The 25,430-nt window shown below is 40.7% G+C and overlaps 1 protein-coding gene across 2 annotated transcripts in view; it reads right to left on the bottom strand.

Annotated features, from left to right (window-relative positions):
• Nucleotides 1–25,430, bottom strand: part of SGCD (sarcoglycan delta) — a 398,371-nt gene that overhangs the window by 147,988 nt on the left and 224,953 nt on the right. For both annotated transcript variants that reach the window (XM_083488523.1, XM_083488522.1), the window contains one exon: nt 24,784–24,969. In XM_083488523.1, coding sequence (XP_083344649.1) covers nt 24,784–24,969 — 186 coding nt within the window. The remainder of the gene's footprint in view (nt 1–24,783; nt 24,970–25,430) is intronic.

The raw sequence follows: 25,430 nt of genomic DNA, 5'->3' as shown, positions 1-25,430 counted from the left end.
TTTGGGTGTTTCAGCACTTTTGAAACTGCCCCCTTCCTCCTCCTGACCAAAAATATAGATAACTAATTGGAAAATGTGATGCGTGTGTCTCCCCCAGTTAAGAAATCAGAACTTTTGTGTATATTGGGGAGTGGATAGGATCTGGCCCTGTAGTCTGTTTTATTGGCTGATTGAATTAGAAAGCCCTCTTTTCCAAACGAGGCACTGACCTTCGTGCACTTTCAAACTAGTTTAAGTTTGCTTTGCCCCACCAATTTTCCATTCAGACTGGTTTGATATTAGAAATGAATGTCCATTCATCAGAGGTGAGACCAGCACACATATGAGAAAATAAATGGTTTTTACGAGTGCTCGCTAAAGGTATGATTCATCAGTTGGACACAAATGTTTGAAAAGGACGGCGATGATGATGCACTGCTCCATATTCCATTTGACCTCTGTGCAATTGAAATGCAAAGGTAACAATGCAACTCTTTCACTTATATTTTATATTGTCATGGTTGTTGTTTTTTATTCTCTAAATAAAATACCACTATCCCAGGGAAGCTGAACTTTTACAAGAGCAAGGTCGAAGAAAACAGATGGAGATGGAAGACAAAGAAACAGTTTCATGAATCAATTTACTAGCAAAAGCTATCCATTCTCTGGTACATGAGCAGCTCAAGATACAAAACATTCACTGATGAAAGTCTCGCTAATATGAGCAGCCTTAATTAATCTACCAGGGGTTTCAAAATCAGGTTTTGACTCCGTTGGACAGATCTGATAAGAATAAGATGGTACTGTTGTTCATGCATTTTTAAACAAAACTTTAAAAGAGCTATATCCAATTATTAATATATATTCAGTATATTTATATTTGTTATATCTTATAATATATTACATTGCAATATTTTACACTATGTTACTTGTTTTCATTTTGCAAATTGATGGGATATCCTGACCAAGATATCCCAAAAGAATTCATCTGTAAATAAATTCTCCTATATACGGTATATATGTAATACTCCTTCATTTTTTATTTATTTAATACATTTCCATCCCACCTCTCTCTCAAAAATACATAAAAAAATAAAACCTGGCAACTTACAGAAATAAATTAACTTATGTAAATCTATGTCTTCTTTATTGGTGATATCTAAATGGCCACCCTAACGGTGAAACGAAACATCACCAAGGGTCCAAAGTTTTGTAATTCTGTACTTAGTGTGCACTGGATAAAGATTTTATTTTACACTCTTCACCACCATCAAAAATAATTACCACCCACTGGAAAAGTTCAGTTGATTTACATGTTGTGTCTTCATTTAGGAGTCTTTGGGATCCTTTGTTAATGGGCAAGGAACATTGCGTGTCTAGGCCCACATCCCCACCTTTGATGAAAAAAACACTTGGACACCAGTATTTTAGGTTAATGGGCTAATAAAGGCCACAACTTTATTGGTTACAGAATGTGAGTGGTATTAGCTTAGGCAATGGACCCGAACCGACTATATCTGACTCCTGCCCATCATGCAGGGAGTCTCACAAGGGTTAATCACCAGTAGGGGGAGCCCTGTTGATGTACATCAACTCAGAGCTCCCCTCAGGGTCACCGGAGAGGTCGTGCCATGGTCCTACCCTCTACCTAGGCTTTGGACAGGAACCATGACCCCCAGACTCCTTTAACGGAATACCCTTAAAAGGGGGAGGGGCAGGTGATGGCCACAACCTCCCCTTTCATCAAACAAGCTTTACCAATGCCTAAACACCAAACCTTACAAAGTTGTGGTGATTCGTTACGAGGTAGGAGAAAACCAAATGGCTGGTGCCAATCTGCCAAGTGGAAAAATTCCTACCAGGCCCCTTCAACAGGTGACCAACCAAGGTCCATAGCAAGGTCAAAGTGTCGAATGCAAAAAAGTAGGGTGGGAGATCCAATGAAGCAAGGAGTAGCAGGAAGATATCTCAGCCGCGCTGCCGCTTAAATGCGGCTAGCCATGCCCCCCAACCAGCCGGATTGGCTGGCTGTGGGCATGACGCGGGCCTGGACCCTCTAATGACGCAAGGACTCTCCCCGCCCCTGCTAAGCATGGGAGAATGGGTGGCCTGACTGCAAAACCTGAAACATTTTATATAATACAATTCCCATTTTGGTGGTATGTCTAACATACATCCCAGACCAAAGTATCTCCATATGATTATAGGTGAAAGCCAACTACGTTTTACTCAGAATAGACTGGTTGAAACTAATCTGAATGCAGGTCCCAGTACTCTTGCCATGGTACACTGGCCTTCCACTGGCTCAGTTAATATCTTCGCAATTGCTCTCCACTATTACAACACTGCTGAGTAACACCAATCACTGCCAGACTTCTGCTAGGGTGAGACTGTTCACCACTGTCTTTGTAGAAAGGTTCTTCTGCACCCACATGCCAACTCTTTGAAAGAAAATTAGTTATGTTAACTGGGTACATTCCTGACCTTCCACTCTTCACTTGACCCGCAAATGTAATTGAGATTTTGTTCTTCAGTAGGTGAAAGCTGCTTTCAACTGCATTGTAAAAATATGCATTACTTATTATGGCTCCCACTGTTCTCCTATATACTATGGTTAATAAAACAACCCCATGCTTTTATTAGAAAAAGATATTCAAATGATGGCCATAGGCTCAGTTACAGATGCACATTTAAGAACACTGATTTCCATGAAGAAAACGCAGTTTCTGATACAATCTTTCTGAGGTACCAAGGAAAAGCTATGCAGAATAAAATACTCCAAGAGTTTTCAAGAGTTTCAGGGCATCTTAGTTCAATTATAAGTTAATTTCTCAAAGTCAAAATATAACATTGGCTAGTATTTTCATATTACTACAGTACGCCTACTATCCTCTCCGTACAGGTTCCTCATAAGACAAACAATTAAACCAAATGTGGGATACCAGGAATTGGAAGAATGACAGAAGCAAGAGGGAGCAGGTTCCATGTTATAAATGACTGAGCCAATGACTAAAGAAACTGGAGAGTATCCAGCTAAAATGGCAGCCACTAAGAAGAATATGAGAGTATGGGAAGAAGACAGGGGCTGAAGGGTACAGAGGTACTAGTGCCCACCATAACTTTCTTATCTGGACTTTTGTTGGAAGACAATGTAAGCTTCAAATGAACATGACAGTACTCTACTGTTAATTTTAATTTGGAACACTTTAAAAGTGTGTCTTCTAAAGGAGACCTAATGCTGGAAACAACTGCTATGGCTTTAAGACATTCACAAGCACATAATGCAAAATCAAACTGGAATAATACAACATTTTTATTTTTCCTATTATGTACTGCATGCACAATCAATTGTCCTTTATGCTTTTTACACCTATACAGTTAATTTCAGATTGTCTCATTATTTCCAAATAAACTTGCATAGCTCTCATCTTCCAATATGAAACAAATTCTTTTTGTATATACCCTTCTTGAGCAAAATCTTATTAAAACATGAGTGGCAATATATTCAAACTTGATGTACTTGGCGCAAGATATGAATACTTTATTGTACATAGATAATTAAAGGTAATGTGGGTTTTGCTATATCTATAGCAGAAATGAAGTCAACCAGGAAACATTAAAATTAATTAGCATTGATGGAGGAGAGATTTCATATAATACAGTACTAGCAACCGTAAGTATGCAGAAAATCATGAACAAAAAATTAATATAAAACCTAGAGCTGTGACCTGATTAAAGAAATTGGGAGTCGGTCAATCATATGCAGTGCAGTTGATTAAACAATTCACTAATTAAATGTGCATTAATTAGCTGTAAAGAAAAAAGCATATATTATTTGTTTTGAAGTGGCATATGTATGTGTTGCAACAGGAATCATAATAGAAGAGGCATTTCGAGGAAACAATGTCTCTATTTTCTTGATACACTCAACAACCGATGTCTGTGTTAGGCTGGAAGGGTAAACCAGCTTCATAAACAATAGCTGAAACAGGCTTATTTCCCCAATCCATTATTAAGATTAACCACAGTTTTTCTGGGTTTGGATGGCAGAACAAACTTTGGCTAATCAAAAATAGAAACGAAAGCTTCTGCACAGCCAGGCCAAAGAAACAGGCGGAATGTGAGAGCGGGGCTGGGGCTGGAGGACAGAATTGTTCTCAATGCTCAGCTATAGCTTAGTGATATACTTGAACCAATGTATTGTTGTCATGGAGTAGGGTTACTATATGTCCGGAAATTCCCGGACATGTCCTCTTTGGGGGGTCCTACATGCACATCGGGGGGGGGGATTTTACATTTTAAAGCAAATGTCCTAGATTTGGAGTTTTAAAAAGTTGTGTGCACAGGCAGGCGGCTCAGTTCAGGCTCAGTGGCAACAGAGGGCTATTGGGCGATTGCCCTAAAAAAGCTTTAACAACTTTTTGTGTCCAGATTTTACCTCTTGAAATATGGCAACCCTATCATGGAGCAAATCTCAAACCGAAGAGCTAGCCTAAGCATGTGTGCTGAAAGAAAGTTTGTGGTATACATATCTTATGTTCTTTATGCATGTCAGTAAAAATTAGTCTCATTTGTTTAATTTGAGTTTCTATGCTTATGGCCTTGGGGACAAATTTCAGTGCATATTAGTACATGGTCAAGTTCTATTTACATTTGATGTCCTGATACTGTATATATTTTAAAACAAGCAGCCATTGTCCCCAGTCCCTCAGGCATCACTTTGCAAAAGTAGAGGGTCAGTACAAATGTGCACATTGCGGCCCTTTCTTGATTCTTAAAATTCGCTCAAATATTTCTTCGTTTAAGTCTTTAGAAAAGACTTACTGCATATCTTAAATCTAAGGCAATTTGCAAAATGGTCTTTTTTGAGGTCAATAGGGCTGATGAGTCAGGAGGTGCAAGAAGGGCATGGCTCTTGAAATTCATGCTCAGCGAAAATCATCCTTTTCCAGGGTGCAGAGATCACAAAGGTCACAGAAACCACAACAGACAAACTGATGTCTAAAAATGAAGAAACTATGTTACCAAATGCTAGGGAAATTTCCAGAGTGGCAAGCTTGCTAGTACAGTGGTACCTCGGGTTAAGTACTTAATTCGTTCCGGAGCTCCGTACTTAACCTGAAACTGCTCTTAACCTGAAGCACCACTTTAGCTAATGGGGCCTCCTGCTGCCGCCGCGCCGCTGGAACATGATTTCTGTTCTCATCCTGAAGCAGAGTTCTTAACCTGAAGCACTATTTCTGGGTTAGCGGAGTGTGTAACCAGAAGCATATGTAACCTGAAGCGTATGTAACCCGAGGTACCACTGTATGTTAAAGGAAGGAGGGGAAACACCCCTGAAAGACTAACACATTCATTATGGCATAAGCTTTTGTGGAGCAGAGTCCATTTTATCAGAGACATGGAATGTTATTTCAAGTTGGAATATTATACACACAGAAGCAGTTGGCAAGGCAAGGCAACACCTGCTCCTAATATAACAACATACACACGTGTGTAGAGGGGGAGATAAAGCTAGCAGTGAGGTCAGAGTGGAATGAAACGCAAAGAAATACAGGCTGTGATAATTGTGCTGAAATTTAAATAAAATGAAGAAACAACGCAGCACACACAAACTGCTGCCTTAATTCACATCCCTGAAGACGACGCCCTATGCCTCATCTAACATTTACAGAAATCCATGGAAGTCTCCATGTTTACTGAACAAGGGTCATTTCCATGCAAGACGTAATATGAGGAAAATAATGACAATGAAATATTGACAGTGAACACTCTCAGCTTAGAGGAATACTCCATTCATCAACAACATGCTGACCAATCAGAAGTAAAAGAAGAACAAGCATAGTAGGACTACTCTCAGGGAGCCAGGTGTCTGCAAATACTGACAGGAATGCACATTATGCCATGTCAAAATGACTGGGAACGAAGTATGTTCAGAATACCCGATGGGCACCTGGATTACCAAGAGCATTGTCATGCAAAGAATAAACGCGGATTTTTTTAAAAACGGTAGAAAAGAAAGAAAGAAAGAAAGAAAGAAAGAAAGAAAGAAAGAAAGAAAGAAAGAAAGAAAGCCAGTGACAAAGTATCTACATCACTTAGTTTCTACAGCAGCTCTCTGCTGTGTTTAGGAGAAACTCATGTCTTGCCATTCATGGCCTCCTCACTTTACGCAACATCATGCTTAACAGAAAGTAAATCTGACAGAACTCAGTGCCTCACAAGCCTCTTCTTCTGTTGCAGTTCCCTCAACCTCTGGGTCTAGAATCCCCCATCCCTCAGGACTGAGGTGAGATGACGTGGGGAGGAAGGAGCAAGAAGGTCCTTTTGTGTCAAGAGATTTCTACTTGCACAATTCTGGATCCAACCCATCTGCTTTTTTTCTGTTGAAGCTGCTTCTATGACATGATCTAAATGCGAGTCACACAATCACTCCCCCCAAAAAAACACTAGTACCAGTTGAGTAATGGTCTTATTTCAACCCCTAGACCACTATCCTACTTGCTCCTCAGTTCTTAACAGGTCAGCTGGTGCTATACGCATAATATTAAAGTCCTCTTAAAGGACTACACTCCTTTGAACAGCTCAAGAGCATAAAAGTCACCCACACTTCCATTTTTCTCAATTCAGATATTTGGCGTTTGGCTAACCTTTAAGCAAAGTGTCCTTTAAATTCATATCACTTTAGCTATAAAATACTTAATGATCAACATTTTAAAGCAGAAAGGAATATAACCAAGTTAGACATCTTGTAATAGGCCTTTTGACTAGAGCCATTAAGAACACTTTGGTTCAATTCAGACATAATTTATCATTCTGAGTGGAATTCACCTGAAAAGCAAGCAGATGCTTCTGCTCCTCTCCGCCTCTCCTTCTTTAAGCATAAAAAAATCCATTCAAATTTTCAGACATCTAAAATAGCCCGAGGTTATGAATGACAGAAACTTTCCAGTTAATCATGTATCATTGTCTTAAAGGATCCAAACTCTCCAAGCTGTCATTTCCCCAAAATAAATATAAGCTAGATGGCAACATGGGCAATTTATATGTTGATTTCCAAGAAGAAATGAAAAACAACAATAATGACACTTCTAATTTCCACCTCCACTGCAGCTATTTCAAAATACTTGCTGATGGAAATGTGTGCACAAAATGCATTAATAAAAATTATATGATAGTGAACTCTTAACAAGCTGGGGAACGGCCATAACTCACTGGCACAACACATGCAAAAAGTCCCAGGTTCACTCTGTGGCAGAGCTTTCCAAACTGTGTGTCACAACATATTAGTGTGTCTGCTGTGGTGTGCAGGTGTGTCACGCGAACACTCTTATAAGGGGTTAGTTTAACCTCTGGCTTGCCAGTAAAACTGAAGTATTGTGTCGTGAAGTGGTGTGTCTAAAAAGTGTGCTGCCAACATGAAAAGTTTGGAAAGCTCTGCTCTATGGCACCTCCTGCCTGAAAACATGGAGGCTAAAAGGAACTAAAGAGAACAACAGTCCAACTGTTCTCTTACGCTGAAATACCAAGCCCAAATCATTGACATGTGCACCAGCACCAGATCACATTAGATTTAGGACATTATGCTGATATTCTATTATCCTCAGAATGTAGAAGTCCCACACCTTGCTCTCATCTACTCAACCTGGAATCCTGAGTGGGACAGACACTTCAGGATGATCAGACTATCAGCATTATTTTCTTAAAGTTGGGGAAATGATTATGCTGTTCCAAGACCATTCTGCCCTATAGGAAACTTTAAAGAAGCTTGGTTCACATGCTGTATATGGGCATTTCCATTAAAAAAATGTGCCATTCCTGGGTCTGCAATTTAGAGGGCGAGCTATTGTACAACTTAATCAGCATAATGAATAAACCAGGGCCAGGGCACTTTCCAGGTTTAAGGTACAGTACTCAGTATCAAGTGGGCCTTAGAAAGCACTGCTAATAACAAGGCCAGTGGAAGTGAAGATATTCCAGCTGAGCTATTTAAAATTTTAAAAGATGATGCTGTTAAGGTGCTACACTCAATATGCTAGCAAATTTGGAAAACTCAGCAGTGGCCAGAGGATTGGAGAAGATCAGTCTACATCCCAATCCCAAAGAAGGGCAGTGCCAAAGAATGCTCCAACTACCGCACAATTGCACTCATTTCACACACTAGAAAGGCTATGCTTAAAATTCTACAAGGCAGGCTTAAGCAGTATGTGGACTGAGAACTCCCAGAAGTGCAAGCTGGATTTAGAAGAGGCAGAGGAACCAGAGACCAAATTGCAAACATGCGCTGGATTATGGAGAAAGCTAGAGAGTTCCAGGAAGACATCTACTTCTGCTTCACTGACTATGTCGACCACAGCAAACTATGGCAAGTTCTTAAAGAAATGGGAGTGCCTGATCACCTCATCTGTCCCCTGAGAAATCTCTATGTGGGACAAGAAGCTACAGTTAGAACTGGATATGGAACAAAATTGGGAAAGGAGTACGACAAGGCTGCATATTGTCTCCCTGCTTATTTAACTTATATGCAGAATTCATCATGCGAAAGGCTGGGCTGGATGAATCCCAAGCCGGAATTAAGATTGCCAGAAGAAATATCAACAACCTCAGATATGCAGATGACACAACCTTGATGGCAGAAAGTGAGGAGGAATTAAAGAACCTTTTAATGAGGGTGAAAGAGGAGAGCGCAAAATATGGTCTGAAGCTCAACATCAAAAAAACGAAGATCATGGCCACTGGTCCCATCACCTCCTGGCAAATAGAAGGGGAAGAAATGGAGGCAGTGAGAGATTTTACTTTCTTGGGCTCCATGATCACTGCCATGGTGACAGCAGCCACAAAATTAAAAGACGCCTGCTTCTTGGGAGAAAGGCGATGGCAAACCTAGACAGCATCTTAAAAAGCAGAGACATCACCTTGCCAACAAAGGCCCGTATAGTTAAAGCTGAATTGGCACATAAACATTGACTTATATGCAAAAGAAAAATGACTGAAGGAGATATAGTTGTTGTTATTGACATTATTGAGCCATATTGCTGGGCAATGAGAGCACAGTAGTGCATTGAGCCACATGGAGATGCATTGCCTCACATCCATTCAGCCGTAACATAAGGCCTGTGGGAGGAGAACATAATTACTCTGCTGTCATTTGATTACTGTACAGATTGACAGATGACAGGGTATAGATATTGTCCCGAACTTGCAAAGTTAATTAGTTCATATACAACAAGACAATATCAATGTCAGCATCCCACTTGATATATAGCAGTTTCTAAGGTGGGAGGTTTAACAGAAAAAATATCATTAAAAAAAAGCCACCACCCTGGAAATATTTTTTTGAAAGAATAAAAATAAAAGCTGCTAAGTATGAACTTTATATCCTGTTTTTGTGTATCTTCAATAATATGATTTTATAATAATAGGTCTTAAGTGTGAAAAATAGCAATTGTTTTCTCCACATACAGCTTTAAATAACTAGTTTCCAGGGCTGATTCACCAGTTTAGGCTACTCACATCAACCTAGTTTGCACATAAAGGTAAAGGTAAAGGGACCCCTGACTGTTAGGTCCAGGCGCAGACGACCTTGGGATTACAGCGCTCATCTTGCTTTATTGGCTGAGGGAGCCAGTGTACAGCTTCCGGGTCATGTGGCCAGCATGACTAAGCTGCTTCTGGTGAACCAGAGCAGCACACAGAAACGCCGTTTACCTTCCTGCCGGAGTGGTACCTGTTTATCTACTTGCACTTTGATGTGCTTTTGAACTGCTAGGTTGGCAGAAGCAGGGACTAAGCAACGGGAGCTCACCACGTCGCGGGGATTCAAACCGCTGACCTTCTGATCAGCAAGCCCTAGGCTCAGTGTTTTAGACCACAGCGCCACCTAAAACATGTGAGTTCCCAGAGTGAATACTGTAGCTACAGCAGTGTTCTCCTGGTCCAACTACTGTCATGCTACCCATGATTAATACATGCTTTGATAGCATTATGTCTGAACCTGGTCTGATAGTCTGGCTCACTCCAGTGAAACCATAAGTTGTTCCCAAGTTTTGTTGCTGATTTACCACTCATTGTTTGTCTGTGAGGAGACAAGCCACAAGCCTGTGTTCACACACAATTCTAGGCCAATCGAGGGCTTAGCCCCAGATAGCCAAGCAGCGCAAAGACTGAGAACAGGGATTGCAGGGGCAACAATATAGGCTCTGGGAACATGCACATTTTTTCACTTACACTAAGTCATTGTTTGGTTTAGTGTTACATGAAAACAAAGCCACATGGTTCATCTTATGATGAAAAATGTTAGAATCCTCACATTAATAAGACTGGCACTGACAGCACTGATTGCTTTTTTATATAATCGAGGGCATTAATAAACCATGCAGAAACATGGGTTTTGGGTTCCTTTTTGCAATCCATAGTTAAACATTAGAAAAAGTCCTTTTATTCATGTGCAATTTATAATTTTTGTCCAGTGATGTTTCCACCACATTTCTGTTCAACTGCGGAAGCTGGGAAGGAAGCTGGAATCCTTGCGACCATGGCAGTGGGCAATTCTGGCTAATGGCTCTATTGAAAGGAGAAGTCTAGAAGCAGCCGTGCAATAGGAAACCCGTTCCTAGTGCATCTGCAGAGATAAACTCAAAGTGTGCATCTATATGTTAAAAATGGCTAGCGTTAATGTGAACACATTTAGGCTCTTTTTATGATACACAAGGCTGCCACATTGAGCCCTGTGACGCATGCCTCTGAACCGGCTGGTTGCCTTCTCAGCCCTCCCTCCCTCCTGTTGAAGGACACAGGCAGCATGGGAGGAGGCTGTACCACTTTCATCTCTTTCTGAGCAGCAGCGAGAGGCAGTGATGACAGCAAAAGGTTGTGAGGGGGGCAGACGAGGAAAACAAAACAGTGAGCAGGGAAAGTAGATGGTTACAAGTTGATCTACTGTCAACTTTCTTTCCTGCCTTCCTTTGCTTGCCCCCCACAGCCAAGCACTTGAGATGGAAGCAGGATGTCTTCCTCTCATCTTGGGTGGGTGTTGGGTGCTTAGTTTCCCAGCAGCAGGAAAATGTGGCAATTATGGAGCAGTGGGAGCCAGTGGGAAACAGTACTTACCAGTGTTCAAACTGCTGATATAATTGGCTGTAACCCACACCTACGTTACAGAGAGAATTTAAAGTGCCTTCACAGCACTAAGAGCTGCTTTTAAACATACATCTTGATGCTTCCAGGATCTACCTATGGATGAGCCAAGCACCCAGGTTGAAAAGAAGAATGCCAACTACGTATACTTCTAGAAAATACAATTTTGCAAAACACATACAGATAAAAGAACCTGAATAGCTTGAAAACAGGACTAATGGCCATAGAAGCCGGTTCAGAATAGGGAAATACTCTGGGAATTAAATTATGTTCAATTACATCCCATCTCTTTTGACTAGATAAACTTTTATGACAGTAGATCAACTTACAGAAAATCTTTATAGTTGTTTAGCCATAGGCTATTATAACTTATTAATGAGCAACTACCACAGTATACAATGAAAGATCCTGTCTGTCTATCTAAAATCACACAGTGAACTGAAAGCCTAATGTGACCATTTCACCTTATGAGAGGAAATGATTTTGTCTGTTCTGGCTTCTCAGTTGCGAGGGCCTCAATTAGATGCAATTACCCAAGATGTGGAGGTTTGTTTTGAGGTAGCCTGTCATTCACTTACTCCGACGAAGCCTTTCATTTATCCAAGTAATTATAAACTTCATATAACAGATTGCTGTAATCTACTACATCAGTGGTTCCCAAACTACCCCCCACCCGGAGCTGCCTGGAATTAGTTTCATGGCAGATGACTAAATATGTTTTTCTGCCTGTTGTAGCAATTGTAATATAGAATTGGAATTGTAAAATCAATATGAATATTTCATGTGGCCATGCCATAGACCAGAGGTGCACAACCAGACACCCTCCAGATGTTGTTGGACTACCTCTCCCGCCATCCCTGACCACTGGCTATGCTGGCTGGGGCGAATAGGAGTTGTAGTCCAGAAACATCTGAAGGCCTGCAGGTTGTGTATCCCTGCCACAGACTACCTGAACGATGTTTGTGGATAGTGGTAGTTCTTACGGTCTTCTGGACTCAATTTTTAAATAACCACGCAAATGGCCTATGTTCCTTCAGCAACATTTATGGTACTGTCAACAAATTACAGTGCAGCTTGGCATAAAGTTCGTTTACTGTAGAAATGTTACAGTATGTTATTAGCAACTATTGCTATCTAAAACACAACTCTGCTTATTAGTTCAGCTAAGTCACAACCCTTTCCACTAACTCAAGGCCAGAGAAATAATTTCATCCCAAATTTGTTGCGGCAATTACAAATATATATTTTTCCAGCAATAATTAGAATGAATGTTTGCACACTGACCTTTTATAATGGTCTGCGCCTTTATTTTTACTTGGTCTAAGGATCTTAATGCAATGCAAATAGTGATCTCCACCACACAATAATTCTCTTCCCTTGTCATAACAGATCTGAACTCCTTATGAGGCTGAAGCTCTATATTAATTCACTACAGCTTTCAGTAGCACACTGTTTTGTTGCATTAGTATTAGGCCAAGTGAAAACAAAAAGGGCAAGCAATTGTAAAGGGCCAGTATGCAAACATCTCATTATGACTGATATGCATTTTTTTGGCATTGTAATCTTTCATTATGGGACAGAATCCCCCTCTTTCTCTCAAGAAAACAGTGCTAGGGAAAAGCTGTCATTAAGTTTAGTGGAACCTAGTAATTTTGGCTGTAGAGCCTAATCCTAATACTGAGTTATATCTAATTGTTACCTTTCACTCACAGAAGGCTCTTTTGATTACTCACAAACTGATGGGGGAGCAATTTTTGCTGATTCCTCCTTCCCCCTGCTGCACCCTGCACTGCCAGAACTGCTCCAGAGGGTTGAAGGACCCTTTGGAAAAGTGTGGGAAGTTGAGTGAGATGCTACATAAGAAAAAAGGGGATTGGTGAAAATAACATCCCTCCCCATTGCCTTCACAGAAGCTTTAGCTGGAGCAAATAGCCAACAGTATACCTGAGTACTATATGTATGAGGGGCACATATTCAAGTCTATATACTGAATATGGACTTACACATTTTGATAAATCTCTGGCTGTGCTGCTTCTGTCATCTTTCCATGCTTGCTATGCCTTCAAATCACTACTACTTCTTTACTCACTGGCCCTGTGTTTCACTGACATGTGTTCTAACATTAGTGGGCACAGAATTTTTTAAAATGGCTACTATATGGAAACCAATGCACTGGCTGCCTGCTCATCACTGAGCCCAAATCAAGGTAATACTTTTGTTCTTATAAAGCCTCCAGCCCAACTGGGTCAACTCTCCCCATATTTTCTGCCTGGACTTTGAGACCATTTGGTAAGCCACTTCCAGTATTGCCATCTCTGAATGATATGAAAGAAGAAGAAGAAGAAGAAGAAGAAGAAGAAGAAGAAGAAGAGGAGGAGGAGGAGGAGGAGTTTGGATTTGATATCCCGCCTTTCACTCCCCTTCAGGAGTCTCAAAGCGGCTAACATTCTCCTTTCCCTTCCTCCCCCACAACAAACACTCTGTGAGGTGAGTGGGGCTGAGAGACTTCACAGAAGTGTGACTGGCCCAAGGTCACCCAGCAGCTGCATGTGGAGAAGCGGAGACGCGGACCCGGTTTCCCAGATTACGTGACTACCGCTCTTAACCACTACACCACACTGAGCTCTGAAAGGAGCTCAGAGGTCTTTCTTAGCAACGGTGTCCAAGCTCTGGGGCATTCTCCTTGTTGTATTTCAATTGGTGGCTACCACCAGCTGGTGGTGAAGTATGATTTGTAATCAACCTGCACAGGGGCAGATAAAAAATGAACCAGCTCATATACCTCTTAAGTATGTGTTTCTGTTTATCATATTTCAAACTGTTATTATGCACCCTGAGCTGGGTTATGATGAAGGGCAGGACAGAAACTTGCAAAACAAATTGTCTCTGTCACATGTTGGTAAGGTTTTTAGAGCTTACACCTATATTATTATCATTATCATCATAACATTTTCATACTGCTTAATGAATCCAGCAAGAAGAAAAATACTAAGTGTTGCTAAATCTAAAATGCCCTGGAAATTTAAAATTGGGGAGAATAAAAATATTTTCACTGACACAAAAATATCATAACATAGGAGGCAGGAAAACCTCTCTGGGGAGGCTGTTCCATAAGAGAGGCGCCACCACTACCAAGAGTTCTTCCTACTGGGCAGATGCCTCAATTTATCAGGCAGGGGAATCTGGAGAAAAGCGTCTGGTGAAGGAGCAGGTAGGGATATATGGGAGGAGGAGGTCCTTCAGGTAATTTGACACCCAGTCATTTAAGGCTTTAAAATCAAGTTGTGTTCTTTACCTTAAATATGTAATTTATTTTGCCAGTTGCTTTTAACATTAGTGTTGAAAACCATGATTCCATAGGCCTGACAGCTTAAAAGTTTGGCACAAAGAGGAACTAATCTGTTTTGGCAGAGTGGGGGAGCAACAAAAACAGAGCTAGCTATTTTCAATTAATGCTATGGTGCTTGAGGTTGCAGCCAGGCAACATATTTAAAGAAATGACCTTTCGCTGTGCTATTCTGAGTTTATATTGAAGTCAACCCTTCCTTGGTCTTTACTCCCTTTATTAATTCCCAGATGAAAATGGATTTCAAAAAAGCTAGAAGACTTTCCCCTCAGACTCCTCATGTATATGATAGTATTTATTCTGCTTCCAAATTAGAATACCTGCATTTTTATGTGCATAATTTGTAAAGTTCAAAGCAATGGATATTTTTTGTCTCAGGTCTTATCCTCTCTCTTTCACATCGTTCTGGCAACTGAATTCTGTGGAGTTAATTCCCACTTAAACCAATGCAAGTGGAATCAGAATGTAGGCTCACATCTCTGTTTCTTTCTGTCTTGCATGTAATTAGATTAATCCCCTAATTCTTGACGCTGTATGGAATTTTATCAATCCCCTACTCATTTTATATATTGCTGAGATCAGTATCTTCAAATTCAACTACAGTGGCTTATTTTATCCCAAGCCCATCTCACACCCCATTCTTCCAGTCTACAGACTGTGCCATTCTCTTGCAAAACAGCATTTTTATATATTAGATCTATCTTCCTATGATTACTATCTTCCCATGAGGGGATGAAGAGAGCACTCAAAATGGAAAGCAGCAGCTTAACTAAGGGCAGGTATAATGCGCTCCTACACCTGTATAGAAAGTTCAGGTAACATGAAAGTAGTAAAACAAAAACTAGAATTTTGGGGGGAATGGGGGAATTAAATAAACCACTTCTACTCATTAAACAACAACAACGACAAAACTGCACTCAATTGTTGTTGCTTTTTAAAAAGAACCCTAGCCATCATAGTTTGATCTTTAAGAAGCCACACAAAAAAATGTGGGCATTATATTCCCCCCCCCCCAAAAAAGAAAAGATGATCTGTTGGGGGGGGGGATAGGGCAGATGCCATAAATCACAGAGCACCCAGAAGCATCACAATGAAAAACAACTTGGTTACCCAATAGTAAGAAGAAGTGGGGACCAGAGCTTGATATTGGGATAAAGAAATGTTTAGAAGACAATAAGCAGGATCACCGAAGAATTGATGCTTTTGAATTATGGTGGAGACTCTTGAGAGTCCCATGGACTGCAAGAAGATAAAACCTATCCATTCTTAAGGAAATCAGCCCTGAGTGCTCACTGGAAGGACAGATCGTGAAGCTGAGGCTCCAATACTTTGGCCACCTCATGAGAAGAGAAGACTCCCTGGAAAAGACCCTGATGTTGGGAAAGATGGAGGGCACAAGGAGAAGGGGACGACAGAGGACAAGATCGTTGGACAGTGTTCTCGAAGCTACCAGCATGAGTTTGACCAAACTGCGGGAGGCAGTGGAAGACAGAAGTGCCTGGCGTGCTCTGGTCCATGGGGTCACAAAGAGTCGGACACAACTAAACGACTAAACAACAAAAGCAGGATCAAAAGCAGGCAGCAATTTCACAAGTGAGCAGGAGTGAAGAAGGTTGATGAATGCCAAGCACTGGAAGCAAGGTAAAGGTAAAGGACCCCTGGACAGTTAAGTCCAGTCAAATGTGACTAAGGGGTGTGGCGCTCATCTCCGCTTTCAGGCCAAGGGAGCCAGTGTTTGTCCACAGACAGCTTCCTGGGTCATGTGGCCGGCATGACTAAACCGCTTCTGGTGCAATGGTAGATCGTGACGAGTGCCAGAGTGCATGGAAACACAGTTTACCTTCTCTTTGCAGCGGTATTTATTTACTTGTATGCTTTCGAACTGCTAGGTCGGCAGGAGCTCAGACAAAGCAATGGGAGCTCACCCCGTTGTGCGGATTCAAACTGCCAACCTTACGACCAGCAAGCCCAAGAGGCTCAATGGTTTAGACCACAGTGCCATCTGCGTCCTTGCATTGGAAGCAGCAAGACATGACAAACAGCACTTTACATTTAAAAAGGGTGCATAAAGGGTGCTTTTATATCGTGATTTTATCCTGTGAACCGCCCTAAGACCTGCGTGTATAGGGTGGTATGCACGTATAATAATTAATAATAATAATAATAATAATAATAATAATAATAATAAAAAATCATTGTAGGGTAATGCATTGGGCTGCCACTAATGTCTGTTTTGAACCAGATTTGATCATCCACAGAGATTATGCTTGCTTACAACATATTAACCATGGATGCATGCAAAGAATAAAACTGCAAAACCTGTGGTACATGACATTTCTTCTCTTGAAAAGCTACATTGCTTTGCCCCAGTCTCCTTAACATGCTGTTAAAAAATAAAATAAAAATCCAAGCATTTTTCACTATTTCTTTAAGGTCAGCTTAAACACCTTTCCAAACAGTCAGTGTCTATTCCCAGTCTTGTGTGGTGTTTAGGGTCTGCTATATGCTTCAAGTGACACAGAAGAATGTACAAAATGTTATAAATGAAACTTGAGCTACTGTTCACTCTAGTTTCTTAGTACTGAACAGCTGAGCTATATATATTCCAGAGTGGCGCCAGCTCTCTTTAAAGGAATTGTTCCTTTAAAGGTCTTCTCTCAACATATTTTCATGCTGTGTGTTGGTGTACATAAATGTACACACATACATACACCCCTATCTTTATGATGGAATAGGTCATCCATTGGTGGATTTTTCCAGGTAGATCAATAGGAAATAGTAGACTGATCTCATACCCATCAGCATTTCTCATATCAATGTCCAACACCATATGACATATTGCAGAAGACTCTACAGCACCTCCTGCATGCTGTATTCATTTACTGTACAACTGCCTGTTTCCTACCAATTTTAAATCCATAAGGGAGTTTGTTCATTTGGTTAAAGGGAAATGTTAACTGTAAGATACACTTTCCAAGTGCAATGTGTAAAATGATAGGCTTTGCACTAACTGATAATCCATATCCTCATAATCTCCATATGCAATAAGCTCCATATAGGTATATACTGATACCCCCCCCCCCCATCTACAACAGACTTAGCACAGATCACAAATTCTAACACAGCTGCACAAAACCTGGTCAAAGGCAACTAATTAATGCTCCTATTTGACAGGAAAGGATCATTAAAGCAAAGAGCAAGCATTTCACATAAGCTGAGCCACAGCAAATGATGGTGATGATTACAGTCATACCTTGGGTTACAGACGCTTCAGGTTGTGTTTTTCGGGTTACGGACTGCTGAAACCCAGAAGTACTGGAACGCGTTTTGGCGGTCACGCATGTGCAGAAGCGCCAAATCACAACCTACATGTGTGCAGACGCAACGCTGCGGGTTGTGGACACTGCAGGTTGCGAACGTGCATCCTGCACGGATCCCGTTCGCAACCCAAGCATCCACTGTATTGGCAATTTTACTTGTTGCTGCATTATTAGAAACCATAAACTGTTGTTGATCTACTGCAAATCAGCCAGAGATCTATTAGTAGATGCCAATCTATATTCTGTACGTTACTGATCTAAGCAAGTGCTCATTATTCTAATGGCCAAACCAGACAAGACACTATCCACACAATATGTGCTACCTGGATTGGAAGAAAAGCTTCCGTTGCTGTGAATGGAGCTTTTATTCAAATGTAAATCGTGGGCAGAGCATGGATCCAAGTACCCAATCCCACTTAAAGCAATTCACACAACAGCTCATGATTATGGGAATAATGTTTTAACTAGTTTTGGCCCTAGCAGGAATCAGTTATCCAAGGTCACAGGAGAGGCATGATCCTGGACTGTCATTGTCCAGAGGCTCTACATACTTAGAGACTTGCCTCAATCAAAAATTGGTATGCAGGAGTTTTAATTTTAATGTGTAGATACATAAATAGGTACTATAACTATATCTTAACTTGGAGGTTTGGGGGATTATGCTGTTTGTATTCCTTTTGTTTTGACCCAAGAAAGCTAGCTAAGCATAACGCAGGGGTCAGCAAACTTTTTCAGCAGCGGGCCGGTCCACTGCCCCTCAGACCTTGTGGGGGGCTGGACTATATTTTGGAAAGAAAAAAAATATGAATGAATTCCTATGCCCCACAAATAACCCAGAGATGCATTTTAAATAAAACCACACATTCTACTCATGTAAAAACACGCTGATTCCCAGACCGTCCATGGACCAGATTTATAAGGTGATTGGGCTGGATTCAGCCCCTGGGCCTTATTTTTGCCTACCCATGCATAACAGTAATATTCTTGCAGAGGTAGTAACTGTACAATAAGAACAAACAGTGGTCAGCCCATGAGTATTAGAATCTTAAACCAAAATCACCAGTGGGTGAAAATTAACTTTGTCCAAGGAGCAAAAGGTTTTATTACAGATTCTATCAAAGGGCAGAAGGTAAGGAGGAATTGTGAAATGGTAAGATTCACATGCAATACAATTCAAGCTGCAAGAATGATTAGGGGTTTATTATCTGACATTAGATGTAGGCTTCTAATATTTGTAAGGAATTAAAATATAAGAAGGTGAGCAGGATAACCTGAATGTAAGGTTGCATAGCAATGTGGAGCTATGGACTGCAATGTAAATATACTCAGGTTTGCACAAAAAGAACATGCTTAAACAAAGCTGATATTCAAGTGTGTTGTGCAAATGTTCGTACCTTTGACCAGTCAACATAAGCAAACAGGTAAGAGAATTTTCAGGTTGCCCTGAAAATTGCACTAGAGGAAAGAGTGGCCGTTGCATCTATATTGGAGGAGATTTAGAAAAACAAAAAGTCCAAAGAACAAAATCCTCATCACACGAGAAGTAGAGCATGGTCATTTTTGCTGGCTCTGCCCCTCACTGCTGTATTCTTGCCACCCCAGCTCACCCCACCCATCCATACAATGGAAGAGAAATTTGAAGAGAAGAGGAGAGCCTGTTCTACTTAAGAGGGATCCATATGTAATTTACAACCCTGTGTAATCAAGCTCTAAATCACCCATCCCCAACACATTGGACATAGCTGAGCCAGATGACAAAGACATAACATGGAAGATGGGGCCAGAGAGCACAGGTGTGCTCTCTCCTTCATGTGATGGTAATCTTGTGAAGGCAGGATAACTGTATATAGCTTGGGAATTTTATATAACCAAGGCTCAGATGGATAGACCTCAGGTTAAGAACAGTTTCAGGTTAAGAACGGACCTCCAGAAGTTCTTAACCCGAGGTACCACTGTACAGAGGCTCCAGTACAGAGGTTTCAGTGCATGCCATCAGCTGACTAGTTTTAGCCAATTTATTTTGGCTGTTATTACAGGAGAAAGAACTTTAAGCTAAAAGACTGAAGCATTTCCCTCTATGGCAGTGCCGTCAAATAAAAAATATTATTTATTCTTAAGGTAGCCCAAGAGAAATCATTAACAGGGGAGCAATGGCTCCATGATCGTATTTCATTTAGAAGGAATTTTTAATGAAAAAAATAATTAAAACAAACCCCATTACTTTCAATAATTAGAGAAAGTGACCTGGATGGAATTTTTAATCTCCAATCCATCTTTGCCGCTACATTATTCACCTACTGTTCTTGCATAATTAAAACGTGGCAGGTAGTTTACACACAAGAGGGAGTAATTGTATTAAAAATAACTCTTCCTAACCAAAGCTCATTTTCACCTATGAAATAAAGCAAGATAATAATACCACCGTTGACATTTATATAGTGCAAATCAGCATTCTATTTAAGAACATTTAAATATAAATTTCAGCTCTAATATAGAAATGATAGCCTGACAGTGTGCATATTTACTTGGAAGGGAGTCCCACTGAGTTCAGTGAGGCCTAGTTCCATGTTCCAAAGGATTGCAGCTTCCAACTTTTCCTTTTTGCCTTGCTCATCAGGTACTTTTAATTTGAAAGTTTGCTTGCAAACAGTATTCAGGACTCAGGTGATTAATATGTCTATTGTTTTCTTTAATGCCACAAATGCAAATTGGTCTCAGCATTGCAAACCAGTGCAGAAAGTACCTCTTTATTTGAACAGCGATATATTTTCCTGGGTGGAATAAAAATGCTTAATCAGTTTTACACCACCAACACAAATGATCCATTGAAGGATATCAGCGTGTGAAACATTTTAGATCCTGTTACAGATAGGTAGCCGTGTTGGTCTGCCATAGTCAAAATAAAAAAATTCCTTCCAGTAGCACCTTAAAGACCAACTAAGTTAGTTCTTGGTACCAAGAACTAACTTAGTTGGTCTTTAAGGTGCTACTGGAAGGAATTTTTTTATTTTAGATCCTATCACTGAACCTCACCATGTCTCACAGGAAGGGATGGTTGAGCCTCCTCTACCTTACTCTGAAGATTAATTGGTTCTTTAAAGCATTCAGGATAAATACTTGAGTAAAACAACCCAAAAAACCTAAAGCCTTAAAATATGCTTAACTTGAACACCCAAAAGACTGTTTCATGTTTTTGCAAACCTCACTACATCCACCACTTTCCCTGACTCCCTGTGAGTTCAGTTTCCCAAAGAAGGGCAGGGGAACATTTCTCTTGTGGGAAGCAAGATGAGAAACAGGCAGCTGATGGGCATAGGGAACACCAGCCTCTTACTGACTGTAAATGACACACTCTACTTGTAGTCAGGCCCATGGTGCTTGGCAGGAAATGACATGTGAAGGATGCCATTTGTAGCCAAGGAGATGTATTCTACTATTTTTCTGCCATCTGTCGTCTGCTTCCTCCAGATGAGGTTTCCTTCTCTCTTGGGAAAGGAAGTGCTGACAGGGAAGCAGTAGAGACGGGGATGCAAATCCCATTTTGTGTAGGACCCTACTTGAAGGTATTCGAACCTGTTTCATGTATGGTCAGAAGAGTCAAGCAAGGAGAGTAGTTCAAATTCTAAGCACCCTCTACCCAAGCAGACCTGTCTCAGAGCAACTATGACTGCACACTAGTAAAGAGAGTATGCAAACAGAGTGTGCTGTACCATCTACTGCTGACTTGTCTTCTACATGTGGGGTTTCTGGAAGAGTTTGGCTTCCTAGAGGGACCAGCAAGGCCTGACTCAGCAGTTTTCAGCTAGCAGGTTCTGCCCTGATTTCTTCAGGGCCTCAAAGGACTGCTGTATTAGGTAGTGAGCCCACCAATGCCAGGGCCACCACTGAATGGGCAACACCAAAGGAAGCATCTTTGGGGGGGGGTCGCTTTGGGAGCCATGAGGGCGAGGGCATCACACCCTTTCAATTTTGTTGTAAGATATACCTACAGTGGTACCTTGGTTCTCAGGCACCTTGATACTCAAACAACTTGGAACCCAAACACTGCAGACAAGGAAGTAGGTGTTAAGATTCTGGAGACAGCCTCAAAGTTCAAGCCTTCTGTCAGGCTAAATGCAATTACTGCAGGAAGGGGAAATGCTGGCAGTGGGTCAGATACAGACTAAACCATGCCCTTGAATACCTGCAGATAAAAGTCATTAATGGGTGGAAAGCCATTCCTGAAGCAGGTAAAACTGAAGAGTCCTACATGTTTTTAAAGTGCAGGCATCTCAGCATTTCTCTTTCATCCCTGAGGCTACCCCAGAAAGCTTGAATGAGTTCAGCACCACAGGACAGTGGTGCCACTCATTAAAATACAATGAGTGCTCATTATACCCAATAAGTGCTCATTGTATTTTAATGAGCACAACAAACATTCTGCTGGAAAAAGCTCAAGGGTGTAATAAGTGCTGATAAACAGGCATAAGGAAAAGAGGGAAGGGGAAGCCTTGGAAAAAGTTTTATTTCCTACAGCAGATGATGCTTCCCTTGTTGTGGTAAGTGACTTCAACTTTACACGTTGATCATTCCTGTCAAAAGATCACATGATAGCGTGAATATGTATATATAGTTGAAATCCAGCAGTAAATGTAGATGATTTTTATTTTTATTTTCTTCTGAACTCTGTGTTGATGGCTTCCTCCTTAGTTACTGAGTAAGTGAGCCTTAGAATAACTCAATGCATGGCTCACCATAGGTCTCAGGCATGGTGCAACTTGCAACCTATCAGAAGAGTTGAAATGGACCACAACAAAGTGCTACAATCTTGCAGAGCCCACCAATCACTACATTGCTGCAGCCATGGAGGCTATAGTGGCCCATGTGTGGGCAATGAGGTTTAGGACACAGTTTAGTGGTAGAACCCATAAGAAGATCCTTAGCACACCCATCTGGTCTAGCATCCTATTCTCACAGTGGCATATCAGATGCCTACAGGATGACCACAAACAGGAACTGAACACATTGGCACTTGTGTTCCAAGCTACTGGTACTGAGAGGCATCCTGCTTCTGACAGAGGGAAAACAGACATCATGATTAGTAGCCACTAATATCCTTTATCCTCCATGAACTATCTAAACCTCTTTTGAAGCCATCCAAATTAATGGCCATCACTGCAACTTATGTGAGAGAATTCCATAGTTTAACTATGTGAGGAAGTACTATCTATTGTCTGTCCTGTATCCTCTAATATTCAGTTTCATTGGATGGCCTTGTGTTCTACAATGACGAGAGAGGGGGACAAACTTCTCCCTATCTACTTTATCCACACCATGCCTAGACTTACACACCATGTTAATGTCCCTCCACACTCACCTTTTTTCTAAACTAAAAAGTTCAAAATATTTGTTTTATATTTTGTGGACCATCCTGGGATCCTAACTATGAAGGGTGGTTTTAAGATTGACTAAATGAATGAGTAACATAACACAGAGGCCAAACAAAAAACTAACAGCAGAATCCAAGTACACAGGGGTCCTACTGAGCGCAATGGAGCTTACTCCTAGTTAAGTGAGCAGTGGAATGCAGCCTAAGAAAAACAAAACAAAGGGAACCCCCCCCCCAAAAAAAAAAACAGGGCTACTACAAGAGGGGATAGACTTGCTGTTTTTTCGCTATTTTTTAATATCCCCATTTTTTAAAAAAAAAACAACATACTGCATGAGTGCTGTGCATTTTAATCATTCAATCTTTGAACATTTTTGTTTTGTGAAACATAACCTTTTGAAACTTCACAAAATTAGGAAGGCATAGTTCTGTCACTGATAATCAGTGGTGTTATGGAGACCATCAATGCCTATGCCATTCCACATGCCACTCTCTCTGGCAACTGACATAGCAGCAGGGTTACGAGGAAGGAAAAATTACCCCCATCACAAAATACTGGAGACAAAACACTAGGGAAAATGAAACGTCTTTGTATCAGAAGTGCAAACACAAGTATCTGAGACCTGCACAACAGTATAATGATTGTACAAAAATAAAACCATCTGGGAAGGCCTGAAGAATCTGGCTTAAAAGCTTGTGAACATATGGCATACTGTTTGGAGTATTGTTACATATTAGCCCCAAAAAATAATTCAGAAGAAGTCTCCACAGCATCTTGCAGGTTTCTGCACAACTTTATATGATCACTCTGTATTGCAGGAGTTTACTGTGGGTTTATCTCTTCAGTGAGGATGAAGTGCAATTCATCATTTTAAACAATATCCCACTGGTTTCCACAACAAGATAGGTGACCTGATCTGCCCTTCAGTAGAAAGAAGGGAAGTGAAAGGAAAGGGAGCAGGTGCACTACAATACAACTATTCAGGTGACAGTCTTCTACAAAGAAACAAAAAACCCAACACTGCTACTTCTCATAAACCAACCAATGAAAATCACCTTTACAGCTTAGCGATAGGAATGTATTCTCTTCTTCCTGAGGAAGTTTCATGCTTTTAAACAATGAACTGATTTTATTGCTTGATTCTCTGGAGAATAGTGTGTAGAGTAGTTTGTATTTAAAGCTGAATGACAACACACTCCATTCTCTTCCACTGCATACAGTATCATACTTCCTTTTAAGAACAAAAGTAAAACTTGTTTCATGCACCTTTCAGGTCATGTTTGCCTGGAAAAACCAATACCTGTTAGAAAGGAAAGTTATTTATACCAAGTTTCTTCTCTGCAATAAGCCTTGGCATATGGGCAGATTTTAAGATTGTTTCTATATGGTCAGAGGAAGATAGATAACAGTAACTTTCCCTATGCTGGCAACTAGGTTTTTCAGTTTTTGAAAAAGTAATATGCAGATCTTTGGAAACTGAAACAGCTACGCTTTCTACATTTTCCTCCAACGTTCGATTATTCTGATATGGTGGACTCATGTGTGTACTTGGGACCCCAAAACCTTACAGCACTGAAGCTGTATGTGCTAACATAAAGCAAAATACACTTCAAATGTAGCATCCTCTACTTACAATTGTGAAGTTCATAACCTTGAGAATCCAGATGGTCATAGCAAGGTTCACCAGAATTAAAATCATTAGGAGTAGCACAAAGAAATAGAGGCACCTCTTGCGCCAGCCATAAATCCCCACTTTGTATACATGGGGTCCTTCTGAGCTCTGCATGGTGCTTCTGTGTGCGTACTGTTCCTGAGGCATCTGGGGGGAAAACACAACCAAACATAAAAAGGTATAAGTTAAGCTGCAGGATAAACACAGACAATTAGGAGACTATGCTCATACATTGTAAAGGATTTTGAAAATACCTGCTGGATAAAATGTCTCTCTCTAGTTTGTTGTTGTATTATCCCTCAGTTTATTTTATATACAGTTAATTATAATGCAGGTATATTATATACATTTCAAATCACAGAGAAATTTCCCATAAAAAACCTCATCTGAAATGTATTTCTTAGCAGCTCCAGGTTTTTGCAAGGCGGGCACTCTAGGGCTCCTCAAAATCCTAAGGGGGAAATTTTGCATGCATTTTGCAAAAGGAGTTGAGTTCAGCACTTTGTTTTGAGGATGCAATATTACTTCTCTGAGGCTTTAATTCACACAAAAAAATCATATCAAATAAAATTATTCCTGGCACAGAGGAATGGTACTTGGGATTCTTT

The sequence above is a fragment of the Podarcis liolepis genome (assembly GCF_965112155.1).
Source record: "Podarcis liolepis genome assembly, chromosome: 2".
Lineage (NCBI taxonomy): Eukaryota > Metazoa > Chordata > Lepidosauria > Squamata > Lacertidae > Podarcis > Podarcis liolepis.
The sequence above is the reverse complement of the archived record's forward strand: the minus strand, read 5'-3'. Positions and strand labels throughout refer to the sequence as shown.